General features: G+C 39.7%; 1 protein-coding gene across 1 annotated transcript in view; it reads right to left on the minus strand.

Annotated features, from left to right (window-relative positions):
* Positions 1-4,069: 4,069 nt before the first annotated feature.
* SLC13A1 (solute carrier family 13 member 1) overlaps positions 4,070-26,987 on the minus strand; it is a 45,789-nt gene continuing 22,871 nt past the window's right edge. The window contains exons 10-16 of the mRNA XM_075345076.1: positions 24,959-25,057; positions 24,772-24,873; positions 17,096-17,199; positions 15,243-15,352; positions 8,013-8,174; positions 7,362-7,499; positions 4,070-5,331 (exon numbers count right to left, since the gene is read on the minus strand). Coding sequence (XP_075201191.1) covers positions 5,161-5,331; positions 7,362-7,499; positions 8,013-8,174; positions 15,243-15,352; positions 17,096-17,199; positions 24,772-24,873; positions 24,959-25,057 — 886 coding nt within the window. The 3' untranslated portion in view covers positions 4,070-5,160. The remainder of the gene's footprint in view (positions 5,332-7,361; positions 7,500-8,012; positions 8,175-15,242; positions 15,353-17,095; positions 17,200-24,771; positions 24,874-24,958; positions 25,058-26,987) is intronic.

The raw sequence follows: 26,987 nt of genomic DNA on the forward strand, positions 1-26,987 counted from the left end.
TCGTCCGCCTGCGCAAACACCATTTTTATGGTTGCCATATTTATCGGAGATATGGCTTGCGAGATATGAACCATTTTTTACTGGAGTCGTTCTGTCTGGCTACTTCCAAGCCTTGCTAATGAGATACAACTCTTGTTACAGGGTGACGGCAGGGAGCCATCCTGTGTCCATTGTCCGCACATCATCTCATCTCCATATCAGAGGAGATGGCTGTTGGAGGTGTAAGTGGGATGTGACACCTTCACAGATGCTGGACATTTGAGCACAAGAAGGGAGGGGGGCACTGCCAGGGAGTGATGAGAGCAATTATGACTTCTAGTCATAATTCCTCTTCATATCCCAGGATTTACCTCACAAGTAGAATGATGTGCTTTACCAAAAATCTCTATCTTGGTCTCATAAGTCCACATCACGCTTTCCCAGAAGAATTTTGGCAAACTGCAGTCTAGCATTTTTATGTCTCTTTGTCAGCAATGGGGTCCTTCTGGGTCTCCTGCCATAGCGTTTCCTTTCATTCAAATGTCAACAAATAGTTTGTGTTAACACTGATGCACCCTGAGCCTGCCGAACAGCTTGAATTTCTTTGGAACTTGGTTGAGGCCGATTAGCCACCATACAGACTGTCCTACGTTGCAACCTTTCATAATTTTTTCTCCGCTATCCATGTCCAAGGAGATTAGCTACAGTGCCATGGGTTGTAAAATTTTTAGTATGCTGCATATCATGGACAAAACATCAAGATCTCTGGAGATGAACTGGTAACCTTGAGATTGTTGATATTGTTCAACAATTTTGGTTCTTAAAGGTACCGTCACACTAAGCGACGCCCAAGTGATCCCACCAGCAACCTGACCTGGCAGGGATCGCTGGAGCGTCGCTACACGAGTTGCTGGTGAGCTGTCACACAGGCAGATCTTACCAGCAACCAGTGACCAGCCCCCAGCCAGCAGCAAAGCGTGGAAGCGATGCTGCGCTTGGTAACTAAGGTAAATATCAGGTAACCAACCCATTATTTACCTTGGTTACCAGCGCACACCGCTTAGCGCTGGCTCCTTGCACTCCTAGCCAGAGTACACAATGAGTTAATTACCCGATGTGTACTCTGCTATGTGTGCAGGCAGCAGGGAGCCGGCTTCTGCGGACGCTGGTAACCACGGTAAACATCGGGTAAGCAAGAAGCCCTTACCTTGGTTACCCGATATTTACCTTCGTTACCAGTGTCCGCCGCTCTCATGCTGCCAGTGCCGGCTCCCTGTTCCCTGCACTCCTAGCCACAGTACACATCGGGTTAATTACCCGATGTGTACTCCGGCTACGTGTGCAGAGAGCAGGGAGCCGGCCCGACAGCGTGAGAGCGGAGGACGCTGGTAACGAAGGTAAATATCGGGTAACCAAGGTAAGGGCTTCTTGGTTACCCGATGTTTACCGTGGTTATCAGCGTCCGCAGAAGCCGTCTCCCTGCTCACTGCACATTCAGTTGTTGCTCTCTTGCTGTCACACACAGCGATGTGTGCTTCACAGCAGGAGAGCAACAACTAAAAAATGGTCCAGGACATTCAGCAACAACCAGCGACCTCACAGCAGGGGCAAGGTTGTTGCTGGATGTCACACACAGCGACATCACTAGCAACATTGCTGCTACGTCACAAAAGTCGTGACTCAGCAGCGATGTTGCTAGCGATGTTGCTTAGTGTGACGTGGCCTTAAGTCCATAGACAGTCCTCTATGTCCTTTTCTGTTCTTTATGCTTAGTGTGGCACACACTGACACCCAATGCAAATATTGAGTCAACTTCTCCCCTTTTAATCTGGTTTCAGGTGTGATATTCATATTGCCCTCACCTGTTACTTGCCACAGCTGAGTTTGAACAAGCATCTAATGCTTGAAACAAAGTTGTTTACACACAATTTTAGAAAGGTGCCAACAATTTTGCCCTACCCATTTCAGGGGTTTGTGTGAAATTATGTCTAATTTGCCTTTGTTCTCTAGTTTTTGTGTTGTTCCAACAACAAAAATAATCACTATAAATCAATATTAATACCTAGCAACAAGCTAAATCAAGCTAAATATTCATAAAGAGAACCAACAAATCAATACAAGTTTTTAGATTTGGTAAGCTGTTTATTTTTGTGTTTTTATATTTGTTTGGTAGCAATTATTCTGCCAATGGAAATTAGCATTCATATACTATATTTCTAGATTGTGATAAAAAATATGTCATCTTAACATGAGAAGGCACATCCTATATAATCAAGTCGTAGATACAGTATGCAACAACATTAGCATGTGTGTTATACAGGACACAGAAATGTCTACTATATGAATAGAATATTACGACATGATATGTGATAAATTATTATAAAAACGCACAGATAGTGTAATTGTAATAAAAAGTATACACTGAAAAGTATTTTGTTGACAATAATTCAAATATAATTATACTTTACAAAAGTAGTGATTTATATAAAAATAGAAAAGGCTTGCATACTATCATTATTTCCTGCATAAAGTCATATATAGTCACAAACTTCAGCACCTAAGTGATATTATTTGATGTTTTACATATTTTTTTTTAAATATTAATGTTGAAAAGTTTTTATAAATTTATTATTCTAAAGTGACTGTTGTCCTGAGTGCTTTAATACATGACATTCATATGTACACTAACTTTATTTTACATGGTTTCTACTAAATTAAAATAAATCCCTCCTCTATATACATATATACATTATAAACTATGTACGTTATAGGCAGTAAAAGGTATAGTTAAATACTAGAGTTCTTAAGCTACTCTGTATAAGTATCCATGAATTAAATATTTATTTATTAAGTAATCTACTGAGAGGTACAGTTAGGTCCAGAAATATTTGGACAGTGACACAATTTTCGCGAGTTGGGCTCTGCATACCACCACATTGGATTTGAAATGAAATCTCTACAACAGAATTCAAGTGCAGATTGTAACGTTTAATTTGAAGGTTTGAACAAAAATATCTGATAGAAATTGTAGGAATTGTACACATTTCTTTACAAACACTCCACATTTTAGGAGGTCAAAAGTAATTGGACAAATAAACCAAACCCAAACAAAATATTTTTATTTTCAATATTTTGTTGCGAATCCTTTGGAGGCAATCACTGCCTTAAGTCTGGAACCCATGGACATCACCAAACGCTGGGTTTCCTCCTTCTTAATGCTTTGCCAGGCCTTTACAGCCGCAGCCTTCAGGTCTTGCTTGTTTGTGGGTCTTTCCGTCTTAAGTCTGGATTTGAGCAAGTGAAATGCATGCTTAATTGGGTTAAGATCTGGTGATTGACTTGGCCATTGCAGAATGTTCCACTTTTTTGCACTCATGAACTCCTGGGTAGCTTTGGCTGTATGCTTGGGGTCATTGTCCATCTGTACTATGAAGCGCCGTCCGATCAACTTTGCGGCATTTGGCTGAATTTGGGCTGAAAGTACACTTCAGAAAGTACACTTCAGAAAGTACACTTCAGAATTCATCCGGCTACTCTTGTCTGCTGTTATGTCATCAATAAACACAAGTGACCCAGTGCCATTGAAAGCCATACATGCCCATGCCATCACGTTGCCTCCACCATGTTTTACAGAGGATGTGGTGTGCCTTGGATCATGTGCTGTTCCCTTTCTTCTCCAAACTTTTTTCTTCCCATCATTCTGGTACAGGTTGATTTTTGTCTCATCTGTCCATAGAATACTTTTCCAGAACTGAGCTGGCTTCATGAGGTGTTTTTCAGCAAATTTAACTCTGGCCTGTCTATTTTTGGAATTGATGAATGGTTTGCATCTAGATGTGAACCCTTTGTATTTACTTTCATGGAGTCTTCTCTTTACTGTTGACTTAGAGACAGATACACCTACTTCACTGAGAGTGTTCTGGACTTCAGTTGATGTTGTGAACGGGTTCTTCTTCACCAAAGAAAGTATGCGGCGATCATCCACCACTGTTGTCATCCGTGGACGCCCAGGCCTTTTTGAGTTCCCAAGCTCACCAGTCAATTCCTTTTTTCTCAGAATGTACCCGACTGTTGATTTTGCTACTCCAAGCATGTCTGCTATCTCTCTGATGGATTTTTTCTTTTTTTTCAGCCTCAGGATGTTCTGCTTCACCTCAATTGAGAGTTCCTTAGACCGCATGTTATCTGGTCACAGCAACAGCTTCCAAATGCAAAACCACACACCTGTAATCAACCCCAGACCTTTTAACTACTTCATTGATTACAGGTTAACGAGGGAGACGCCTTCAGAGTTAATTGCAGCCCTTAGAGTCCCTTGTCCAATTACTTTTGGTCCCTTGAGAAAGAGGAGGCTATGCATTACAGAGCTATGATTACTAAACCCTTTCTCCGATTTGGATGTGAAAACTTTCATATTGCAGCTGGGAGTGTGCACTTTCAGCCCATATTATATATATAATTGTATTTCTGAACATGTTTTTGTAAACAGCTAAAATAACAAAACGTGTGTCACTGTCCAAATATTTCTGGACCTAACTGTAAATGTGAATCCCTCTGAACCAGGGTTGACTTACGTGAAGAATAACTGAATGTCAATGTTTTTTTCACTTACCTAAACCTTTTATTTCAGGAAAATGTAGGGTTTTTTTGTAGTCAACTATTCTGCTCAATAACCTATCAGGAACAAAAATATGACTACATTTTCTACTGTTAGTAATGGGGTTCATGGATGGTGAGAAGCTCCAACCTTCTGACTCTCTCTTTGGTTTAGTTGTCAAAGGACACAATGTTGAAGATTATTTACCATGAAGCTTAAGAGGTAGAAATAAAATGCATAAGTACCTTGCATATACTTTACCAGGCTTAACAAACATTTTTTTCCTAATATGTATCAGGCAAGGTTGAGCATGAATTACCAAGGCCACATACATACATCATTTTATAAATACATATAGAATTGTAGAAAATCCTCATAATAGCAAAGTCCAATCAACCAGCCGGCACCCAACAAAAGAAAGAGCTGATTTGGTCTTGTAGATAATGAAAGAGGCTCCAAAGCCTATAGGCTGCTTCTCATTGTCACACATAATGAAATGACTATTACAATAACCAGTGCGGGATTTTCATAATGTTGTGAAGGTAGCAGTTCTTATGCCGGTTTGATCATGATAACCTTTTATTTCACATTCCTGTCGTAAAGGCTGTTGTAACCAGAGCTGTGGTGTTTGTAGGCACAATGACCGGTGCCCAGGATGGATAAACGTCAAGATGAAACATTGGAATCGCCCATGTTGATATACACAGCATTACTACGAGGACTCCTAAAATATTGATGCCAAGACCAGCTTTTACCTAGATTAAGATACAAAGAACAACAATGGGTAACCATGATAAGCGCTTGTAGGAAATGCTGAGATTATACAATGCAAAATAAAATTAATAAAAATGTTTTCTTTCAAGAGAACTTCTGTCAAAAAATACTATTAACGTGCAGATAGGTTAATAGTAGTGGTGAGCGAATAGTTTGGTATTTGATGCTCGGATGGGTGTGACTCCAGTACCCAAGTATAATGGAAGTCCTTGAGGAATTCAAACACTGTTATGAAGATTTTGGTCAGTCTGTGTCGTACACTGAGGCTCGAATTATTCAACCAAAAAACTAATGTAAAACTTTAGTAAATGTTGCAAAACAGTTGTTCAACATGTAGTTTAGTTGTACAAAAATGTTCCAACTATTAGCATGTTTTCACCGATAGTTTGCGAAATGAACAGAGCTTTGCCACAGCAGGTGTGTTCTAGTAAAACGCAACAAATTTATCATAATTTATGTATCAAAAATGCATATTATAGCAAAAATGTACTGCAGTCCATGATGAAGGTATATTTTTAGTTAAAAATTAGACAATGTAAAGTGGAAAGGCAATTTCCAGCACAATCCGTATGGTAATGAAGTAAAAAGTTTATTCCAGGGATTAAGTTGACATGTTTAGGGCAAGATGTACCCTTACTAGCATGAGTAAGATAGGCTATGAGTAAGGGCACACCTTGCCCAAAACATGTCAGCTATAAAATGGATCCTGGTTAACTTTTAATCCCTGGACCAACCTTTTGACTTTATTATCATACGGATTGTGCTGGAAATTGCCTTTCTACTCTACATTGGAATCGCTGTTTTCCCCAGCTAGTACTGGCACCCGATGGAGACATTTTCCCCTGCTAATTTAATAGAGTTATGCGGTGGGCCTGTTTTTTTGTTTTCTTGCTAGCTTAAAAAATAGACAGCTGCACTTTGTAGCACTAAATCGTGCCCACATTAAATAAAGGAATTATGGACTTGCATTACTGCTATTGAAAATAGAAAAACTGAGATACTTAGGGCATAAAATGGCCAGTTTATGAGAGCTCAGCAGCCAGCGACAAGGTGTATCTCTTTGCTGGTTCTCTATTATGATATGCCTCTATCCGGGCTAAAAACATACAATTTTATGGGCAGACAGGAATGAACTAGGTTGATCTTTAACAAAGCAGCTCCAGTAGGGTCTCGTGTCTGGCATATAAAACACCAGTCTTGATTAATTGACACAACAGTGTCTTTTGATTTTGATTACATAGACTGTTTTTCATCAGTGTTTTGTATCTGATTTTCATCAGTGTTAGGTCAGTGTGTCAGTTTTTGCCATCGGTGTTTCATCAGTGATTTTCAGGTATGGGATAAATTAAATAAATTTACAAAGCTTCTACTATCCATTACAATCATGGACAGAACATGGACCGTAGATGGATGCCTTCCATGATTTTCACCGACTCATCTGTGAGTCAGATAAGAAAAAGACATGTCACCATGAGTTTTTTTTCTCTGTCTGGACATGTAAGCAACTCTATAGATTATGATATGTTTGAGTTCAATTTGTGAAAAGCACGGATAAAATACATACATGACTCACTGACGTCTGGAAGAGGTTTGTGTTTGTTGGATTTTATTGACGCATACTGTTTTTTACTGAGCCAAAATTTGGCCCATTATAAACTCATGGACCATCATCTCATAATCATGGCAACCTTCACCTTTAAGAAATACAATCTGGGCAAAATGGTATAGTAGCAGGATAAGTAGAATAACATGATTATTTTTTATTTATTTATTTTTCCACTCAGAATGATTTGTGAGATGTTTGGAAAAAAATAAATTGAATAGTTTTTTTTCTCAAAGACTACGTAAAATGTTTCTTTAAACCTTTACACTGAACTTTCTTTTGCTGACATCACCTTTGCTTCTAATTACAGGGTATTGATCAGTTAATGGTTTTATACATTTGGTTGTGCAGAAAATTATTAGTCCTTTTATAGAACATCATGCACCCCACACTCATATATCTACTTACCATGTCTATGACTTGTAGATGACCATAAGAAAATACTATTGCATTTGGTGGGTTTGCCACTGGAAGTAGGAATGCGAAAGAGGTGCAGAGAGTTGTGGGAATGAGTATATAGAGTGGATTCACAGATATTGCTTCAGCCTGTGTGACAAATGACAAGGATTAAAGAAATAATTATTAACATTTGTCATTTTACTTTAACTTTTTTTTTATTCCATTAATAATAACTTTTCTATATGAAGCAGTTTGCTTTAAAAGGGATTTGTTCAGCTTTAGGCTTTACATGACTGCAAACTTGTGAATCCTCACATCGTGCTCAGTGTGCATGGTGAGGATTCTCCAGTGCCTGCGCTGGAGTCAATTATGTGACTGCAAGTATGTGATTTTCTTACATCTGCCCATTCTGACTAGGCTGTATCTGGCCTCTCATAATAAACTTGTCTTGACTGCGGTTGCGCCCATCTAGTCGGCATATGCCCACATGTATACAAATAAAATACCTCCCGCTTACAATTGCCAGCACAGGAGAATTCTGACAGCGCTCAGTGCGCATGATGTGAGGATGCACTAGTCTGCAGTCAAATAGAGTGGTTGCAGACTTGTACCTAATGCCACACAACCCCTTTATGTTGAATTGAAGGTGGAAATACTCACCAACGGTGCTAATATAGGTAGGAATATTGTGATTGTTGCAGGATTGCTGGCTACTTCAGTCACTGATGTCACAATTATACAAGCAATGAGCACAATAATCCATATGGGGAATGAACCGAGTGGAGTCATCTTGTTCCCTATCCACTGAGACAGTCCAGAGACCTGAAAAAGACACACTAGTTACTATCATGGAATACATACATACATATTTATAACTTACTGTAAACCAGAAGTAGTACAATTTATAGTTTATGTACGTCACTATTAAAGAGAATATATTATATCATTGTTATTATTAATTACGACAACATAGTGAAATACAGTTTTTCTAATCTGTTTTTCATTTAATTCCATGTTCTCTACATGCGTGAACTATAGGGTTCCCGTCTAGCTGTTAACAGCAGTTTTAGAGATGCCGCATGGACACTAGGAGTCTGCAATATGGAGATGTTCATTGACTTTCATAGGAGAGTATTCTAGCTATGCTCTGTGATCTCTTCAGATCTTATAGTGCAGGATGGGGAGTAGGTAAGCTGTGATAGATCACTATTGTGACGGAAATCTAGTAGCGTAGACGTAAATTTGAAAGTTTTAATGTGTCCAAATGAAAAAATTCAAACAGACAGTAACATACCAAAAATACAAAAAGTGCTCTGACGAATGCGTTTTGGCGATGACAGTAGCTATGCCTTAGCCATGATTAAGACATAGCCACTGTCATTGCTGGAACGCGTTGGTCACAGTGTTTTTTGTATGTTTGGTATGTTACTGTCTGTTTGAATTTTTCTTATTTGGGCACATTAAAGCTTTCAAATTTACGTCTACGCTACTGGATTTCCTTCAGTACTGGACTCCTTTGCTCGTTTCATGTATATACTTGGCCCAAACCCAGGCCTTTCCGTGTGGACCAGAAATCCCATTATGAGAGTGGAATTGTAAGCTGATTTTTGGGTTGCTTTGCCATACGTATTGTGAATGGTATGATACTGTGTGATCTAATGTATATAGATGTGTTTTCTGTCATTGCAATCTTGTGTATGGTTATTATGAAATGACTACTGAAAGTGATTCCGTGGCTGGCAAAAAAACTGCAAGATTCTCTTTTTAAATATTGATTGCAACATGAAAAATAATATTTTAAAAAATCACGATGATGTAATGGTGCATCATTACAATCACATCCAGTAACATACTGTTCTAATCACCTAGTAAATCAAAGGCTCCATCAGTCAGGCAACTATAAAACAGGATGTCATCATTTCAGATCCCAATGGAGAATATCAATGTGGCCTGTGACAAGATTTCAATCTGCTGATTATGTCTTATTCTTATTTTTTTGTTATTAAAGTTTAACTGCTTTTCCAGGAGACTTTTTACAATTTTCTGCACTAAGTGTAAATGAGAAATAACACTATTCCTAGCCATAATATGACTTTGTTTCAGCATCTTTAGTAGTTTTTCTTGCTTGCACTAGAGACCTCAGCATTTTTTTATCTGTGGGCTTTGCCATTTTCTCCCTCCACCTTCTGCCCCTCCCATTTCCATAGACTTTTATAGGCAGAATGTATACTTTGATCTCTTACTGTTTTTGATAGTGAATAATCAATGGAGGGAGGCAAGTGAAGAAAGAGGCATTTTCACTAATGAGATATTTACAATGTTAGCTTCAATTGCACTATTGATTTTTTTTTGATGCTGCAAGCTTCAGATGATTCTTCCTGCCGGGGTCTCTACTAGAAGGAGCAAGGAATTAAGTGTTCTATTTACATCTAAACTTCTCCCAGTGGAGATTTTCAAGCTATAATTTAAAGCTTTGTAGGGTTGAATCACTCAGAGGTACACTTTTACCTTAGAAATTACATACCAGGTTTAGCGCAGGTAAATCATCTCATCTGCACACACATGTTGTCAAGAAGTGTGTGAATATTTCAAGCAGGCTCAATAATTTTGGGCTTCAGTCTGCTTCACAAGAAACCCACCACCAAATAACAGTGTGACTTCACACAAGCCCAACTGATACTTTACCCGCTGCTGACTATTAATTGGTTATTATACTCCCCGAGTAAGCACCAGCTCAAAAAATGTCTTGGCTCCTTCAAATGTACCTAATCTCCAATTCAGTATTGATATCCTGCCGAGTTCATAAATTATTTCTCTTGTATTAGAACACATAATAACCCAGACTGGTTTCTACTGGATCTGAGCTCAGTGGCGTTGTCACTCCTTCCTGGTTCCAAGGAAGTAACATGGTCCCCACAGCTATAGCAATCTCTCCACCTGGAAATAAGTCAACACTGCTTTACACAACCTGCAAACCTCCTTCCTCCATATCTATATCTATCCACCCCAATATGATGATTTGCTACCAGCTTAGCTCATCATCTGCTCTCATGCTTCCTGTAGCAAAACAGTATCATCACAATGCTTAAGAGAATCACCTTCGTGCACCCATCAATTTGTCAGCATAGCATTTTGTAGACCACAATCATGCATATTCACCTCTATCCACTCCTAGAGAGGTTTAGGTCTTTCAGACACTAAAGGTACCGTCACACTAAGCAACTTACCAGCGATCCCAACAACGATAGGGATCGCTGGTAAGTTGCTAGGAGGTTGCTGGTGAGCTGTCACACTGCGACGCTCCAGCGATCCCACCAGCAACCTGACCTGGCAGGGATCGCTGGAGCGTGGCTACACGAGTTGCTGGTGAGCTCACAAGCAACCAGTGACCAGCTACACGTGCAGAGAGCAGGGAGCAGCGCACACTGAGCGCTGGCTCCTTGCTCTCCTAGCTACAGCACACATGGGGTTAATTACCTGATGTGTGCTGCAGCTAAATGTGCACAGAGCAGGGAGCAGCGCACAATGCTTAGCGCTGGCTCCCTGCTCTTCTACTTACAGCACACATCAGGTTAATTAACCCGATGTGTCCTGCAGCTAGCTACATGTGCACAGAGCAGGAGCCGGCACTGGCAGTGAGAGCGGGGGAGGCTGGTATCAAAGGTAAATATCGGGTAACCAAGGACAGGGCTTCTTGGTTACCCGATGTTTACATTGGTTACCAGCCTCTGCAGAAGCCGGCTCCTGCTGCCTGCACATTTAGTTGTTGCTGTCTCGCTGTCACACACAGCGATCTGTGCTTCACAGCAGGACAGCAACAACTAAAAAATGGCCCAGGACATTCAGCAACAACCAACGACCTCACAGCAGGGGCCAGGTTGTTGCTGGATGTCACACACAGCAACATCGCTAGCAACGTCACAAAAGTTGTTCGTTAGCAGCGATGTTGCTAGCGATGTTGCTTAGTGTGACGGGGCCTTAAGTATGCCATATACAGTGCTGGCCAAAAGTATTGGCACCCCTGCAATTCTGTCAGATAATACTCAGTTTCTTCTTGAAAATGATTGCAATCACAAATTGTTTGGTATTATTATCTTCCTTTATTTTGCTTGCAATGAAAAAAACAGAAAAGAGAATGAAACAAAAATCAAATCATTGATCATTTCACACAAAACTCCAAAAATGGGCCAGACAAAGTATTGGCACCGTTAGCCTAATACTTGGTTACACAACCTTTAGCCAAAATAACTGCGAACAACCGCTTCCGGTAACCATCAATGAGTTTCTTACAATGCTCTGCTGGAATTTTAGACCATTCTTCTTTGGCAAACTGTTCCAGGTCCCTGAGATTTGAAGGATGCCTTCTTCAAACTGCCATTTTGAGATCTCTCCACAGGTGTTCTATGGGATTCAGGTCTGGACTCATTGCTGGCCACTTTAGTAGTCTCCAGTGCTTTCTATCAAACCATCTTCTAGTGCTTTTTGAAATGTGTTTTGGGTCATTGTCCTGCTGGAAGACCCATGACCTTTGAGGAAGACCCAGCTTTCTCACACTGGGCCCTACATCATGTTGCAAAATTTGTTGGTAGTCTTCAGACTTCATAATGCCATGCACACGGCCAAGCAGTCCAGTGCCAGAGGCAGCAAAGCAACCCCAAAACATCAGGGAACCTCCGCCATGTTTGACTGTAGGGACCGTGTTTTTTTCTTTGAATGCCTCTTTTTTTTTTCCTGTAAACTCTATGTTGATGGCTTTTTTCAAAAAGCTCTACTTTTGTCTCATCTGACCAGAGAACATTCTTCCAAAACGTTTTAGGCTTTCTCAGGTAAGTTTTGGCAAACTCCAGCCTGGCTTTTTTATGTCTCAGGGTAAGAAGTGGGGTCTTCCTGGGTATCCTACCATACAGTCCCTTTTCATTCAGATGCCGACGGATAGTACGAGTTGACACTGTTGTACCCTCAGACTGCAGGGCAGCTTGAACTTGTTGGGATGTTAGTCGAGGTTCTTTATCCACCATTCGCACAATCTTGCGTTGAAATCTCTCGTTAATTTTTCTTTTCCTTCGACATCTAGGGAGGTTAGCCACAGTGCCATGGGCTTTAAACTTCTTGATGACACTGCGCACCGTAGACACAGGAACTTTCAGGTCTTTGGAGATGGTCTTGTAGCCTTGAGATTGCTCATGCTTCCTCACAATTTGGATTCTCAAGTCCTCAGATTGTTCTTTTGTCTTCTTTCTTTTCTCCATGCTCAATGTGGTACACACAAGGACAGAGGACAGATGTTGAGTCAACTTTAATCCATGTCAACTGGCTGCAAGTGTGATTTAGTTATTGCCAACACCTGTTAGGTGCCACAGGTAAGTTACAGGTGCTGTTAATTACACAAATTAGAGAAGCATCACATGATTTTTCAACCAGTGCCAATACTTTTGTCCACCCTCTTTTTTATGTTTGGTGTGGAATTATATCCAATTTGGCTTTATGACAAATTTTTTTTTGTTTTTCATTGAAGACAAATTAAATGAAGATAATAATACTAAAGATGTTGTGATTGCAATCATTTTCAAGAAGAAACTGAGTATTATCTGACAGAATTGCAGGGGTGCTAATACTTTTGGCCAGCACTGTATCTAAATAATAGAATACCAACTCATAGGCCAACAGCAACAGCACTCTGCTCTACAAAGTGCCCATACACACTCTCTCCTATTGGTACTAACACTGCCTTTAGCTTTACAACTGCAATCTCCTCTCAGGAGCTCCCTTTTTCGTACACCACAGCCTTCCTTTGCCGCCGTACAATCCATTTAAACAATTATATTTTTACTTCTCCGTAAGGTAATACAATGGAAAGTGTAATGGCACTTTCAGGCGAGTTTGCAGAAAAAGCTGTTATTTTTATTTACATGAGGAATAACACTATTTCTGGCCATGGTGACTTGTATTCTGTAGTTTTCTCTTTACATTAGAAGAATTTTATCATTTGCATTTTTTTAAAGTCACTTTTCTTTTTTCTTTTTCTTGTCTTATGATATTTATGGTACTCATTGATGTTTTTTAATCAAAATTTGTGACAAATTTTTGCTTTTTTCTAGTGGCCAACATATTTAAGCAGTTGTGAAAGTAAATGATCTATGCATGCGACAAAAACTTAGTAGTGAAGAAAGTAGCATAATAATAAGATATTGCAAAGTTTCTTATCTACACTGGTACCATTGTTTAAGGAAAAAAGTGTAATTACTATTTACAAGAAGTGCATCTCAATAAATTAGAATATCATCAAAAAGTTAATTAATTTCAGTAATTCAATACAAAAAGGGAAACACATATTATATAGAGTCATTACAAACAGAGTAATCTATTTCAAGTGTTTATTTCTGTTAATGTTGATGATTATGGCAGAAATGTTGGCCTACTGAAAAGTCTGTACAGTAGATGCAGGCAAAACCTTGTCGGGGATCCTTTTTCCATGAATTACTGCATCAGTGTGGCGTGGGATGGAGGCGATCAGCCTGTAGCACTGCTTAGGTGTTATGGAAGCCCAGGTTACTTTGATAGCAGCCTTCAGCTCGTCTGCATTGTTAGGTCTGGTGTCTCTCATCTTCTTCTTGGCAATAACCCATAGATTCTCTATGGGGTTTAGGTCAGGTGAGTTTGTTGGCCGATCAAGCACAGTGATACTGTGGTCATTAAACCAGGTATTGATACTTTTGGCAGTGTGGACAGGTGCCAAGTATTGTTGGAAAATGAAATTTCCATCTCCAAAAAACTTATCTGCAGAGGGAAACATTAAGTGCTCTAAAATTTCCTGGTAGACGGTTGCGCTGACTTTGGTCTTGATAAAACACAGTGGACCTACACCAGCAGATGACATGGCTCCCAAAACCATCACTGATTGTGGAAGCTTCACACTAGACCTCAAGCAGCTTGGATTTTGGCCTCTTCACTCTTACTCCAGACTCTGGGACCATGATTTCCAAGTGAAATGCAAAATTTACTTTCATCTGAAAACAGCACCTTGGACCACTGAGTAACAGTCCAGTTCTTTTTCTCGATGGCCCAGGTAAGACGCTTCTGGCGTTGTCTATTGGTCATGAGTGGCTTGACACAAGGAATGTGACAGTTGTAACCTATGTCCTGGATACGTCTGTGTGTGGTGGCTCTTGAAGCACTGACTACAGCAGCAGTCCACTCCTTGTGAATTTCCCCCAAATTTTTGAATGGCCTGTTCTTAACAATCCTATCAAGGCTGCGGTTATCCCGTTTTTTTGTGCACCTTTTTCTACCACACTTTTTCATTCCACTGAACTTTCCATTAATATGCTTGGATACAGCACTCTGTTAACAGTCAGCTTCTTTGGTAATGATCTTTTATGGCTTACCCTCCTTGTGGATGTGTCAAAGACTGCCTTCTGGACATCTGTCAAGTCAGCAGTTTTCCCCATGATTGTGCAGCCTACTGAACCAGACTATAGGGCCATTTTAAATGCTTAGGAAGCCTTTTCAGGTGTTGAATAAACACTTGAAATAGATCACTCTGTTTGTAATGCCTTTACATAATATATGCATTTCTCTTTTTGTATTAAATTACTGAAATAAATTAACTTTCTGATGATATGCTAATGTATTGAGATGAACTTGTAACTGTTCAGCAGTCGCTCCATTAACTAATCAGCCCATTTAAAGAAACAGGTAACCATCAATAAAGAATATAAATGATAAATGCAGTCCAAGTGTTGGAAAATCAATGGCATCAGCAGTGACTGCTTAGTGATGAATATCGTACACTGCACTGAAACAATCCTTTCCCGGACATGGTGGGCCACTTATCATAGGAGTTTGTTTGTCAAATAATATCAATACTTAAAAATCCACTTTTTTCTTTACCTCACATCCTTCAGCCAGTGCAAATCCACCACCAACGAGAATTCCAATATCCCAGGGCATGCAAGCTTGAAATTCCTTCCACGTAATCAGTGGTGCATAATCAAACGAATCTATAATAAAAAATAGAATTGTGGTTCGTTAAATATGCTTTGGATAATTTTGCAAATTTTTTTTCATTATTCTAATCTTGCAAATAGCCTTTATCTATCTATCTATCTATCTATCTATCTATCTATCTATTAATCCATCTATCTATCTATCTATCTATCTATCTATCGATTGGACAATCGATCGATCTAATCTATCTACCTATCCAGCTAATCTTTTTGTGTCCACTGTAGATAAAAAATAAACCCTGTTTAATTTGTTTCTGAAATTATAGGGCCCGATTTATCAAGAATAGCATAGTGCATGTTCATATACCAGACTTGCTGGAATAAAAGGCACCAAATTTACCGAATTAATGAATTTGGCGCCTCTTCTGAATGGTGCGCGCCTCTGTGTGTTGCACCAAAAATGCTACTCCTGTCAGAGACTGGAGTAACACAACCAGAGTACAAAATGGTTAATTTGACTGGTTGGCATGGCCATGCCTTCTGTACTCGGACCCCTGACAACCAGCTCATTGTCGCTGCATAAATGAAAAGGTTTTAATATGTGACATCCCCTCAAACATACAACAGTGATGTCAAGGGTCTAAGGCAGTGTTTCTCAACTCCAGTCCTCAAGACCCACCAACAGATCATGTTTTCAGGTTTTTCTCAAGCAGGCTTTCAGGATTTCATTAATGTTGCACAGGTGATGGAATTATTCCTTGCCTAATATTGAGGAAAACCTGAAAACATGATCTGTTGGTGGGTCTTGAGGACTGGAGTTGAGTAACACTGGTCTAAGGCCTCATTCAGACATCCATGTTTCTCATACATGTTCTATTCATGTTTCTTACGCATAGGACACAAAGGCATTATAGTCTATTTGGCCTTTCATATGTCCAATTGTCCACAATAAAAAATCGTCATGTCCAGGTTATGGCTCAAACTTGCCAATGCAAGTCTATGCATACATGAAAAACTAGGACAAGACACAGATGCCATCCTAGTTGTATCACACTGCTGTGCATCCTTCACTCTTTGACAGGAGAAGATATGAAGCTTTCACATGTTTTTATTTTAAATATGAAGAACACTGATGTAACACATCAAAAGGCCGGCGTCACACTGGTGTATTGAATCAGATGAGAGAAAATCAAATGTAATATGCTAATAACACTCGGCTCAGACTCTGCCGTGAAAGCGATCAGAGTGTCAGCTTCTGTGCTCCGATTCTGTCGCATGCGAGAAGTGGCTCACAAGTGCCGAAAAGATGGATTAATTTCTCCATTGCCTGTCTCTGCGTATATCGCACTGCACTCAGATGTTTGCAGTCTGATGTTTCACACACACATTATATATATGTATAATATATATATATATATATATATATATATACTGTATTGTATATATAAGTATGTATAACTGAAGATATGCTGTCCATATAGCTCAATAGACCCCCTCTCAGACTAAGCATAACATATGGTGTATTACTAAGTTTTTTCCGCTATAATCTTCAGCCTAATGGATTTTGAAATCTAAAAGCAAGATGCCCTAAAACAAGAAACACTACAGCATAATAGCGGTGCATGGTTTCTAACAAATGAACAAGATAGTCATCACCATGAAGATGATTTTCCTTTAGATACTTTTCTAATTGCTAGAAATTAACTTTCTGTAAAATATATAAAGAGACCTGTTGTGTGTGATTGCTCAGTGCTACCCATGAATTCATAGCAGTAACTTGTGCAAAGAATACTCAACTGATATTTCCCGCAGTCTTTCTTTTCCAGGGATACGCAGGGACGATAAAGAAAAGAATTCCTAAAAGCAGAGCAGCGGTTGAATCAGTAGCATAGCCCTTGTACCTGGAAATAAAGATATATATAATGAGATTTTGACATTCTGGACATCTAGTACAGAATAAATGCTATAGGCTGTTTTAGGTCATTCTTATATCATGACAGGAGGAAATCTCTATTATGTTGCATTTGTATATAAGAAAGACAATTGATATTTTGCCAAGACAGCAGTAGAGCATAAAAAACAAGTATACATAATATACCTAATATCTTAAGAAATTGTGTTTTTCATTGACAGATAATGTATACCATATTCTGAGTCAGATATTTAAAGCCATTTAAGAACACAACAATCAAATATTACCATCCCAGATAAAAGGGAAAGCTGCAGTGCCATCTCGAAATAGAGGAGACATACCAAAGTCTAAGCCAGGTAGGCAACACTAAAAGTTTAAAGCATACACATTCCTAGAATGAAAAGTCACTACATCACAGTGTAAACCATACTAATATATAGAAAAGATATACTATACCAGTCACAATATCATCAACATAAATGTGAAAAATGTCATATATAAAGTATCCAAAGTATCCACAGAGGTGCATAATTAATATGATTGGGTGGGGCTCCGAATATAATCATTGAGTCTCCTATTTACTAACTGTAATTTCAGTATTCACCTATTACCTTTTTAATAAACTGAATGAGGGACCTCAGAATGGGGACCGGATATGGCACTTAGGAGTGGAATGGTTTGGATACAGAAACTCTTTTTGGATAGAACAAATTGCTATCCTGCATTAACTTGAAACTCTTTTCAGCTGTGGACTACATAGAGCATTTGACAGGCCGGCAGAAGGACACCAATGCCAGACCCAGGGGCTCACAGCTGAAGTGAGTTAATCGACATGTAGTAAACATGTTCTGCATGGAGTTGCATAACACTATAAGAGCTCGTTCAGACACCCGCATAAATCAGACTTGTTCTATCCTTCTTTTATTGGATAGCACAATGACCCATGTTCTTCAATGAGGTAGTGTAGGTCACTGATTTTTTTTCACTTGCAGAATCTGTCTGAAAAAAATCGCAACCTGCTGAAATTGGAGGAGACTCCCCCATTCAAGTCTATCGGGGAAAAAAACAGATGCCACAGTTATGGCATACGATATTTATGGATACATTACAATTCTGTAACATAGGAAACCATAAATGGTCCTCTAAATTGTTAATAGCTGCTTCGTAAACCCCCCCCCCCCAAAAAAACCTATTTTTTTTTTATTTATATACTTCTGTGTGTACCTAGCCTAAGGTGAACAGATAATCATTTGGTCTGCATTATTTTCAGGGTATTTTACTATTAATACATATCAATAGCTTCCTTCCGTCTTTCCCTTATCTTTCTCCCGTGGGTCCTCCTTCCCATTATGTATTAAATCTGTATAAATTATTATGTTCTTTAGTCTTTTAAAGAATCCATGAAAGTAGGTGGTACAGAAAATTTGGTTCCTGAGATATGACTGTACATCAAACCTGCCATGGTACTGGTAAAGTTGCTCCCAGTGCAGTATTAATGTTTTCTATATACATGGCCACATACATTGGCAACCTTTCTATACATAACATGGTTACATGGCAACAGTGCTAAATAATTATCTGCTGATTGAGCAGTGGTTTTATATAGTAGGTCCTTTTGCACAGAGAAAACAGATGCTATAGATGTGTTGCCATAGTAGCAGCATATGGCTTTTCATGTGTGTATCACTTTAACATAGCTATTTGCCACGTATGTACAGTGCATTGAAAAAGTATTCATATCACGTGAACTTTTTCACATTTTTGGTATGTTGGTCTGATGTGGCCAAAGTAGAACTGTTTGGGCTAAATGCAATAGACTGCACTGCACATCATCCTAAAAACACCATGCCCACCGTCATACATGGTGGCAGCATCATGCTGTGGGGATGCATTTCATCAGAAGGGACAGGGGAGCTATTCAGAGCTGACAGGGAGATGGATGGAGCTAAATACAGGGCAATCCTGGTGGAAGACCTGTTAGAGGCTGCAAAAGACTTGATACTGAGGTTTAGGTTTACCTTCCAACAGGACAAGAACACTAAACATACTGCCAGAGCTACAATGGATGGTCTATATCAAAACATATTCATGTGTATGAATGGCCCTCTAAGTCCAGACCTAAATCCCATTGAGAATATGTGGCAAGGCATGAAAATTGCTCTTCATAAACTCTCTCCATTCAATCTCACTGAGCTGGAGCTATTTCACAAAGAAGAATGGGCAAAAATGTCAGCCACTAGATGTGCAAAATGGCAGAGACAGACCCCAAAAGCCTCGCAGCAGAAATTGAAGAAAAAGTGCGGTGAAATAGTGGAAAACATGCATTTCTACAATTGTCATTTGTTTTCTTTTTTAATTACAGGGTTTATTATATGGTAAAAATGACCTAGAAATGGGATTCTCCAGGTCAGTGATAACAAACATGCATTGTTTTCCTTTATTTAAGAGGTAAAAAAAAATGTGTTGCTTTTTTTAATTTGTAAAAGAGAACATTTTTTGCTTGTGTTGCCTTTTCCAAGAGCCATAACATTGTCACTTTTCAGGCTATTGAGTTGTGTATAGCATGTTTTGAGCACTCTATTAATACCATTTGGGGATATATACGATTTTTGATCTACTCTTACAGCATTTTTGGGACTGTAGTGATGAGCTAATAAATGCAATTCTGGCAGTCTGACTTTTCCTGTTATGCTGTTTACTGATCAGGTTAATTCATTTTATAATTTCATAGATCAGACTTTTATTGTTCTCTTGGGGACTTGAATCTGCGATCCTCTGATACCACAGTATTGCTATATATAGCAGAAATCATGGTCTCCTATGAAAGTCAGCCACAGCCTGGGATTCACAGAAGCGCAGTCATGAAAGGCACAGGGGTCTTCAGCAGACCACTGGCTGTGAAAACAACACATCAGCACCATACATTTGTGCCAGTGGGCAATTAAAACAGTACACCCACTGAACGTGCACTGTAAATGCAGCTGTCGTGGATTGACAGCTGCATTTTACAGGTTAATATCCACGGACAGAGCTACCCTCCAACCCACCTGTTAGAAGCAGATGATGGCTGAATATTAAAGAAATCATCTGCCAGCAAAAATGCGGGCTCAGTTTCTGAGTCAGGCAGCCAACATATGGCATACCAGTACATCATAAGTCGGTAAAGGGTTAGAGGAATCTATTACCAGGTTTTTGCCACCTAATATGGGAGCAGCATAATGTAGAGACAGAGACTTTGATCTCAGCAATGTGTCACTTACTGTATTTTTTTTTACAAAATTAGTTTAATCGGCAGGAGATCATAACTAGATGACTAGTAAATCTGCTGCTATATAGTCCTCCATATTCATGAGCTCCATACTTACTTCCATCACTGATTAGCAGCTTCCTGGCTATGCACAGTGTACACAGAAAGCTGCCAATCAGTGGTGTGGGAGGGGAAATACAGCACTCAGCATTCAGAGAACTGCTAGACTTGCAGAAGATAATATCGGCATTTTTTTAAAATGACAAAGAGCCCAGTAAGTGATACATCAATGGAATCAGGGTCTCTGTACCTACATTATGCTACTTCCAGATAGTGTTGAAAACAAACAGGTCACAGATTTTATTTAAAAGAATCTGTTATCATTAAACCACCCCTCACCCTTCATCCCCTCCCCCACCCACAAGTACTGTGATGTATGGATAGCTGAAGAGACAGATTCCAATTATGTCATTTTTATCTGTGAACTCACTTTCATTAATGTGGCAACTCGTTCCATGTTCTTTCTTGTAGAACATGCCCCAGACTCCTATTACCAGATATATAGTAGAGTAGAGTCACTGGTGGACACAGACCGAAAAGCGCCCCCCGTGCAAGAACAGTATATGGGCCCTTTGCTGCCCCAGAGCTCATAAAAATTCACAACTTCACCTGCTTTGTAGGTAGAAACGGGCCCCCTAAGCTGGAGGGGCCATGTGAAGCCACATAGATTGCACCAATATGTCCGCCGCCCCTGAGTAGAGGAGACTCTTAGGTATATTATTGTATTCTATGTATAATTATAGTATTAGCTTACTGAACATTTGGAAACTTACTGTAGTGGAGTGAAAGTGAGCTCAGAAATAACAATTACACTGTTGGAATCTATGTCTATTCAGCTCTCTGTGCATTATAGTAATTTAGGTACGTTGTTCATGGTGATAAATTCATTTTAATAGCATTCTCTGGATAAAGGATATTAAAAAATAATCATAACTTACATTTATGCCATAGTCCTTTAGGCTACAATGGCCTTACAAGATTTACATATATTATACCTCTGTATAATCACATTAAATATAACAATGCTTAAGGTGCCAGGTACATTGGGCATGCAATTTGCTGGAAAACCTTGTATAATTTCTGTGATTGACCAAAATCAGAGCAACACACTAGGGGCAATATGTACTGTACTGGTCTCGGTGAGATGTTGCTTTGGAAACCAGGAGTCAGGACCCCATTTTCTTTGTAATAGTTACTGTACAGTCATGGCCAAAAGTTTTGAGAATGCTACAAATATTAATTTTTACAAAGTCTACTGCTTAAGTTTTTCTAATGGCAATTTGCATATACTCCAGAATGTCATAAAGAGTGATCAGCTTAACAGCAATTACTTGCAAAGTCAATATTGGCTAAGAAAATGAAATTCAACCCCCAAAACACATTTCAACATCATTACATTCCTGCCTTAAAGGGAGCAGCTAACATTGTTTTAGTGATTGTTCCATTAACACAGGTGTGGGTGTTGATGAGGACAGGGCTGGCGATCAATCAGTCATGATTAAGTAAGAATGACACCACTGGACACTTTAAAAGGAGGCTGGTGCTTGGTATCATTGTTTCTCTTCAGTTAACCATGGTTATCTCTAAAGAAAGAAACACGTGCAGCCATCATTGCTCTGCACAAAAATGGCCTAACAGGGAAGAATATCGCAGCTACAAAGATTGCACCTCAGTCAACAATCTATCGCATCATCAAGAACTTCAAGGAGAGAGCTTCCATTGTTGCCAAAAAGGCTCCAGGGCGCCCAAGAAGGACCAGCAAACGCCAGGACCGTACCTTAAAACTGTTTCAGCTGCGGGATTGGACTACCAGCAGTGCCGAGCTAGCTCAGCAATGGCAGCAGGCTGGTGTGAGTTCTTCTGCACGCACTGTGAGGCGGAGGCTCTTTGAGCAAGGCCTGGTTTCAAGGAGGGCAGCAAAGAAGCCACTTCTCTCCAGAAAAAACATCAGAGACCGACTGATATTCTGCAAAAGGTACAGAGAGTAGACTGCTGAGGACTGGGGTAAAGTCATTTTCTCAGATGAATCCCTTCTTCGATTGTTTGGGACATCTGGAAAACAGCTTATTAGGAGAAGAAGAGGTGAGCGCTACCACCAGTCTTGTCTCATGCCAACTGTTAAGCATCCTGAAACGATTCATGTGTGGGGTTGCTTCTCAGCCAAGGGAATTGGCTCACTCACAGTCTTGCCTAAAAACACAGCCATGAATAAAGAATGGTACCAGAATGTCCTCCAAGAGCAACTTCTTCCAACTGTCCAAGAGCAGTTTGGCGCCCAACAATGCCTTTTCCAGCATGATGGAGCACCTTGCCATAAATCAAAGGTGATCACTAAATGGCTCATGGAACAAAACATAGAGATTTTTGGTCCATGGCCTGGAAACTCCCCAGATCTTAATCCCATTGAGAACTTGTGGGCAATCATCAAGAGACGGGTGGACAAACAAAAAACAACAAATTCTGGCAAAATGCAAGAATTGCTTATGCAAGAATGGACAGCTATCAGTCAGGATTTGGTCCAGAAGTTGATTGAGAGCATGCCAGGGAGAATTGCAGAGGTCCTGAAGAAGGGTCAACACTGCAAATATTGACTTGCTGCATTAACTCATTCTGTCAATATAACCTTTTGGTACTCATAATATGATTGCAATTATATTTCTGTATGTGATGTAAACATCAGACAAACACAATTAAAAACCAGAGGGCAACAGATCATGTGAAAATATAATTTTGGTGTCATTCTCAAAACTTTTGGCAATGACTGTACAGAACTTTAGAGATGCTCTAGTCCTAAAGGGGGCTTTACACGCTACGACATCGCTAATGTGAACTCGTTGGGGTCACGGAATTGGTGACGCACATCCGGCCGTATTAGCGATGCCGTTGCGTGTGACACCGATGAGCGATTTTGCATCATTGCAAAAACGTGCAAAATCGCTCATCGGTGACATGGGGGTCCATTCTCAAAAATCGTTACTGCAGCAGTAACGAGGTTGTTCCTCGCTCCTGCGGCAGCACATATCGCTCCGTGTGACACTGCAGGAACGAGGAAGCTCTCCTTACCTGCCTCCCGGCCGCTATGCGAAAGGAAGGAGGTTGGCGGGATGTTACGTCCCGCTCAGCTCCGCCCCTCCGCTGCTATTGGGCGGCCGTTCAGTGATGTCGCTGTGACGCCGCACGGACCGCCCCCTTAGAAAGGAGGCGGTTTGCCGGTCACAGCGACGTCGCCGGGCAGGTAAGTATGTGTGACGGGTCTGGGCGATGTGCGGCACGGGCAGCGATTTGCCTGTGTCGCGCAACAGATGGGGGCGGGTACCCACGCTAGTGATATCGGGACCGATATCGCAGTGTGTAAAGCCCGCTTTAGAACCACACTAGTGATTTTTTTTTATTTTATTTTTCCCTTTGTTGGGGATTATGTGTGTAAGGCCAGAGTTACACTTGCTAGTGACTCACATGTAATACACGCGAGTCTTGCATCACATCACCCGATATAGCCTGACACTCTTCGGACAGGAGCTTCTCAGCTGCATAGAGATGCATGCAACCGACTTGTTCCTGTCAGGAGAATGTGCGGCCATGCCGGATGATGTGATGTGAGTCTTGCATGAGTTGCGAACTAGGCACTCGCAAGTGGGACTCCAGCCTAAGAGTGACTCCGGCCTAAATGTCATGAAGGTAAAAAACTGACTAGTTGACATCTTCTGACAAATCCAGGTCTGTTTCTGCACCAAGTGTGTGTATTTGTTACCCTGTGAATCACACTGGTTGCTGTATAGAGCGGAGGTCACTTTTTGAATGTTCTGAATGCAGGTCTATGTGAGTCAAAACAAGGCTAGTCTACTTCTGGGCCTCATACACTTACCCTGAGAGAGTAACCACTACTCCACACAGGGATTCCGCAGGTTACTGGAATGATTACGTGGTACCGGAGCACTGCTAAAATCTTAAGAAGACGGCCACGAGTGAGTAAGTTACTAACTTCATGACACTTACAAACATGATACCTAACAAAGGGGCAAGTAAAAATATTAATAGGACAGGTACTTTAAAATAGAAAGTGAATCAACAGCTCTTGTCCTTTATATGTACTGTAATGATTTATTGAACTTGCATTAGTTATCTGTACTTTTTGCAGCTGGGAGGGTATGGCCTCAAGTTTTAAGTGGGCAACTTTAAACTGTATTTTGTGGTATGATATGTAATGGATATTTAACATAAGGAAAAAAACTAATATAAGAGGACAATACTTACTGAGGAAATAGTTCAGACCATCCAGGTATAAATCCTGGGTCTCTAGTAAACCACAGCAGAGCCATTAGAAGAAAAAGGATGAAAGTCATAATTTCTTGATAGCTAGAAAAAAATAACATAATGTACTGTGAATCCTTGGTCCTTGATATTATTTACTTTTTTCATTTTAGTTATTTTTTTGCCTTACCTCAATGGGCCAAGACTTTTGTATTCGTCCAAGATAACTTTTGCGGAAGCAATTTCTCTTTCTGTTTTTGCTTTTCCACATTTAAACATCTCTTTAAAGCTTAAATAAAAAAAATAGATTATTTTGATCAAGTAGAACAGTAACTTGTCTGTTATCTGCTAAAAGATCATTAATAATTACGCTATATTGTGAATATGCTCATCAATAACTAACCACGCTTGTTAAAGAAGTTCAAAAATACACATATATTATAGTAAACCATTGCTTAACTGCTCTCAAATGTTTAACCAGAGCTACTAACACTCTTATTTTATGACTGGGAGACATTTTAGTCAATGTGTTTGTATTTCTGCTGACATTAGATTTATGCTACCTGTGGTCGCAGCATTGTTTGTTTTACTCTAAAATGCTGGGGCATTTTGGAGAAAACAAAGCCCACCGAGGACTATATACCTTGGATGACTAGTCCTAGGTCTTCAGCGGCTTCTCCCCACCTTTCTCCCATGGATTGACATAGCTCTCCCATGTGCATAGAAATGGCTCTCCCAAATGTCAGGTTTAGGGACCAGCCAATAAGAAGTAGCTGGGGACATGCCTTGGACTCATCACCCAAAATGTGTAGTCCTTGACCGGCTTTGCAAAGCATATCTTCTTTGAAATGCTGCAGCTGCAATATTGGATCCTGTGTCTAATCTAAGGTTCCATGTTTCTGTCATCATGAAATATTTGTGGTCACTCATGTACTTTGCATGTATTTTCATATTTATATCCTCTATATAGTAAGAAAACCTGTATAATTTCCTTTACACTTCACAAATACTTTCTATTTTGTGTTGGTACAGTATTTCACATAATATATTATTATTGAGATTTTAGGATTTTAAGGACTGTGGGTGTAAAGTGAAAAAATGTGGAAAAGTGCAAGTTTTATGAATACTTTTTTCAGACACTATGTGTTTGTGTGTGCATATACCGTATATATATATATATATATATATATTTGTATACATGGATCTGTTATCTGGTGAGAAATTCGTTCCAATAGCACTTTTAGGAATATACAATATATTTCTTAGAAAATTGGTGACGTGTGCAATACTTATTTCACTGGCTGTACATATAGTTATATATTTATATATATATAGTTACAGTTATATATTATATATATAGTTATATATTTATATATATATATATATACAGTCTTATGAAAAAGCTTGCGCACCCCTATTAATGTTAACCTTTTTTCTTTATAACAATTTGGGTTTTTGCAACAGCTATTTCAGTTTCATATAGCTAATAACTGATGGACTAAGTAATATTTCTGTATTGAAATGAGGTTTATTGTACTAACAAAAAATGTGCAATCTGCATTTAAACAAAATTTGACCGGTGCAAAAGTATGGTCACCTCAACATAAAAGTGACATTAATATTTTGTAGATCCTCCTTTTGCAAAAATAACAGCCTCTAGTCACTTCCTGTAGCTTTTAATGAGTTCCTGGATCCTGGATGAAGGTATATTTGACCATTCCTGTTTACAAAACAATTCCAGTTGAGTTAAGTTTGATGGTCACCGAGCATGGACAGCACGCTTCAAATCATCCCACAGATGTTGAATGATATTCAGGTCTGGGGACTGGGATGGCCATTCCAGAACATTGTAATTATTCCTCTGCATGAATGCCTGAGTAGATTTGGAGCGGTGTTTTGGATCATTTTCTTGCTGAAATATCCATCCCCTGCGTAATTTCAACTTCGTCACTGATTCTTGCACATTATTGTCAAGAATCTGCTGATACTGAGTTGAATCCATGCGACCCTCAACTTTAACAAGATTCCCGGTGCCGGCATTGGCCACACAGCCCCAAAGCATGATGTAACCACCACCAAATGGGTGGGTAGCAAGTGCTTTTCTTGGAATGCCGTGTTTTTTTGCCTCCATGCAGAATGCCTTTATATATGACCAAACAACTCAATCTTTGTTTCATCAGTCCACAGGACCTTCTTCCAAAATGTAACTGGCTTGTCCA

The sequence above is a fragment of the Anomaloglossus baeobatrachus genome, chromosome 4 (assembly GCF_048569485.1).
Source record: "Anomaloglossus baeobatrachus isolate aAnoBae1 chromosome 4, aAnoBae1.hap1, whole genome shotgun sequence".
NCBI lineage: Eukaryota > Metazoa > Chordata > Amphibia > Anura > Aromobatidae > Anomaloglossus > Anomaloglossus baeobatrachus.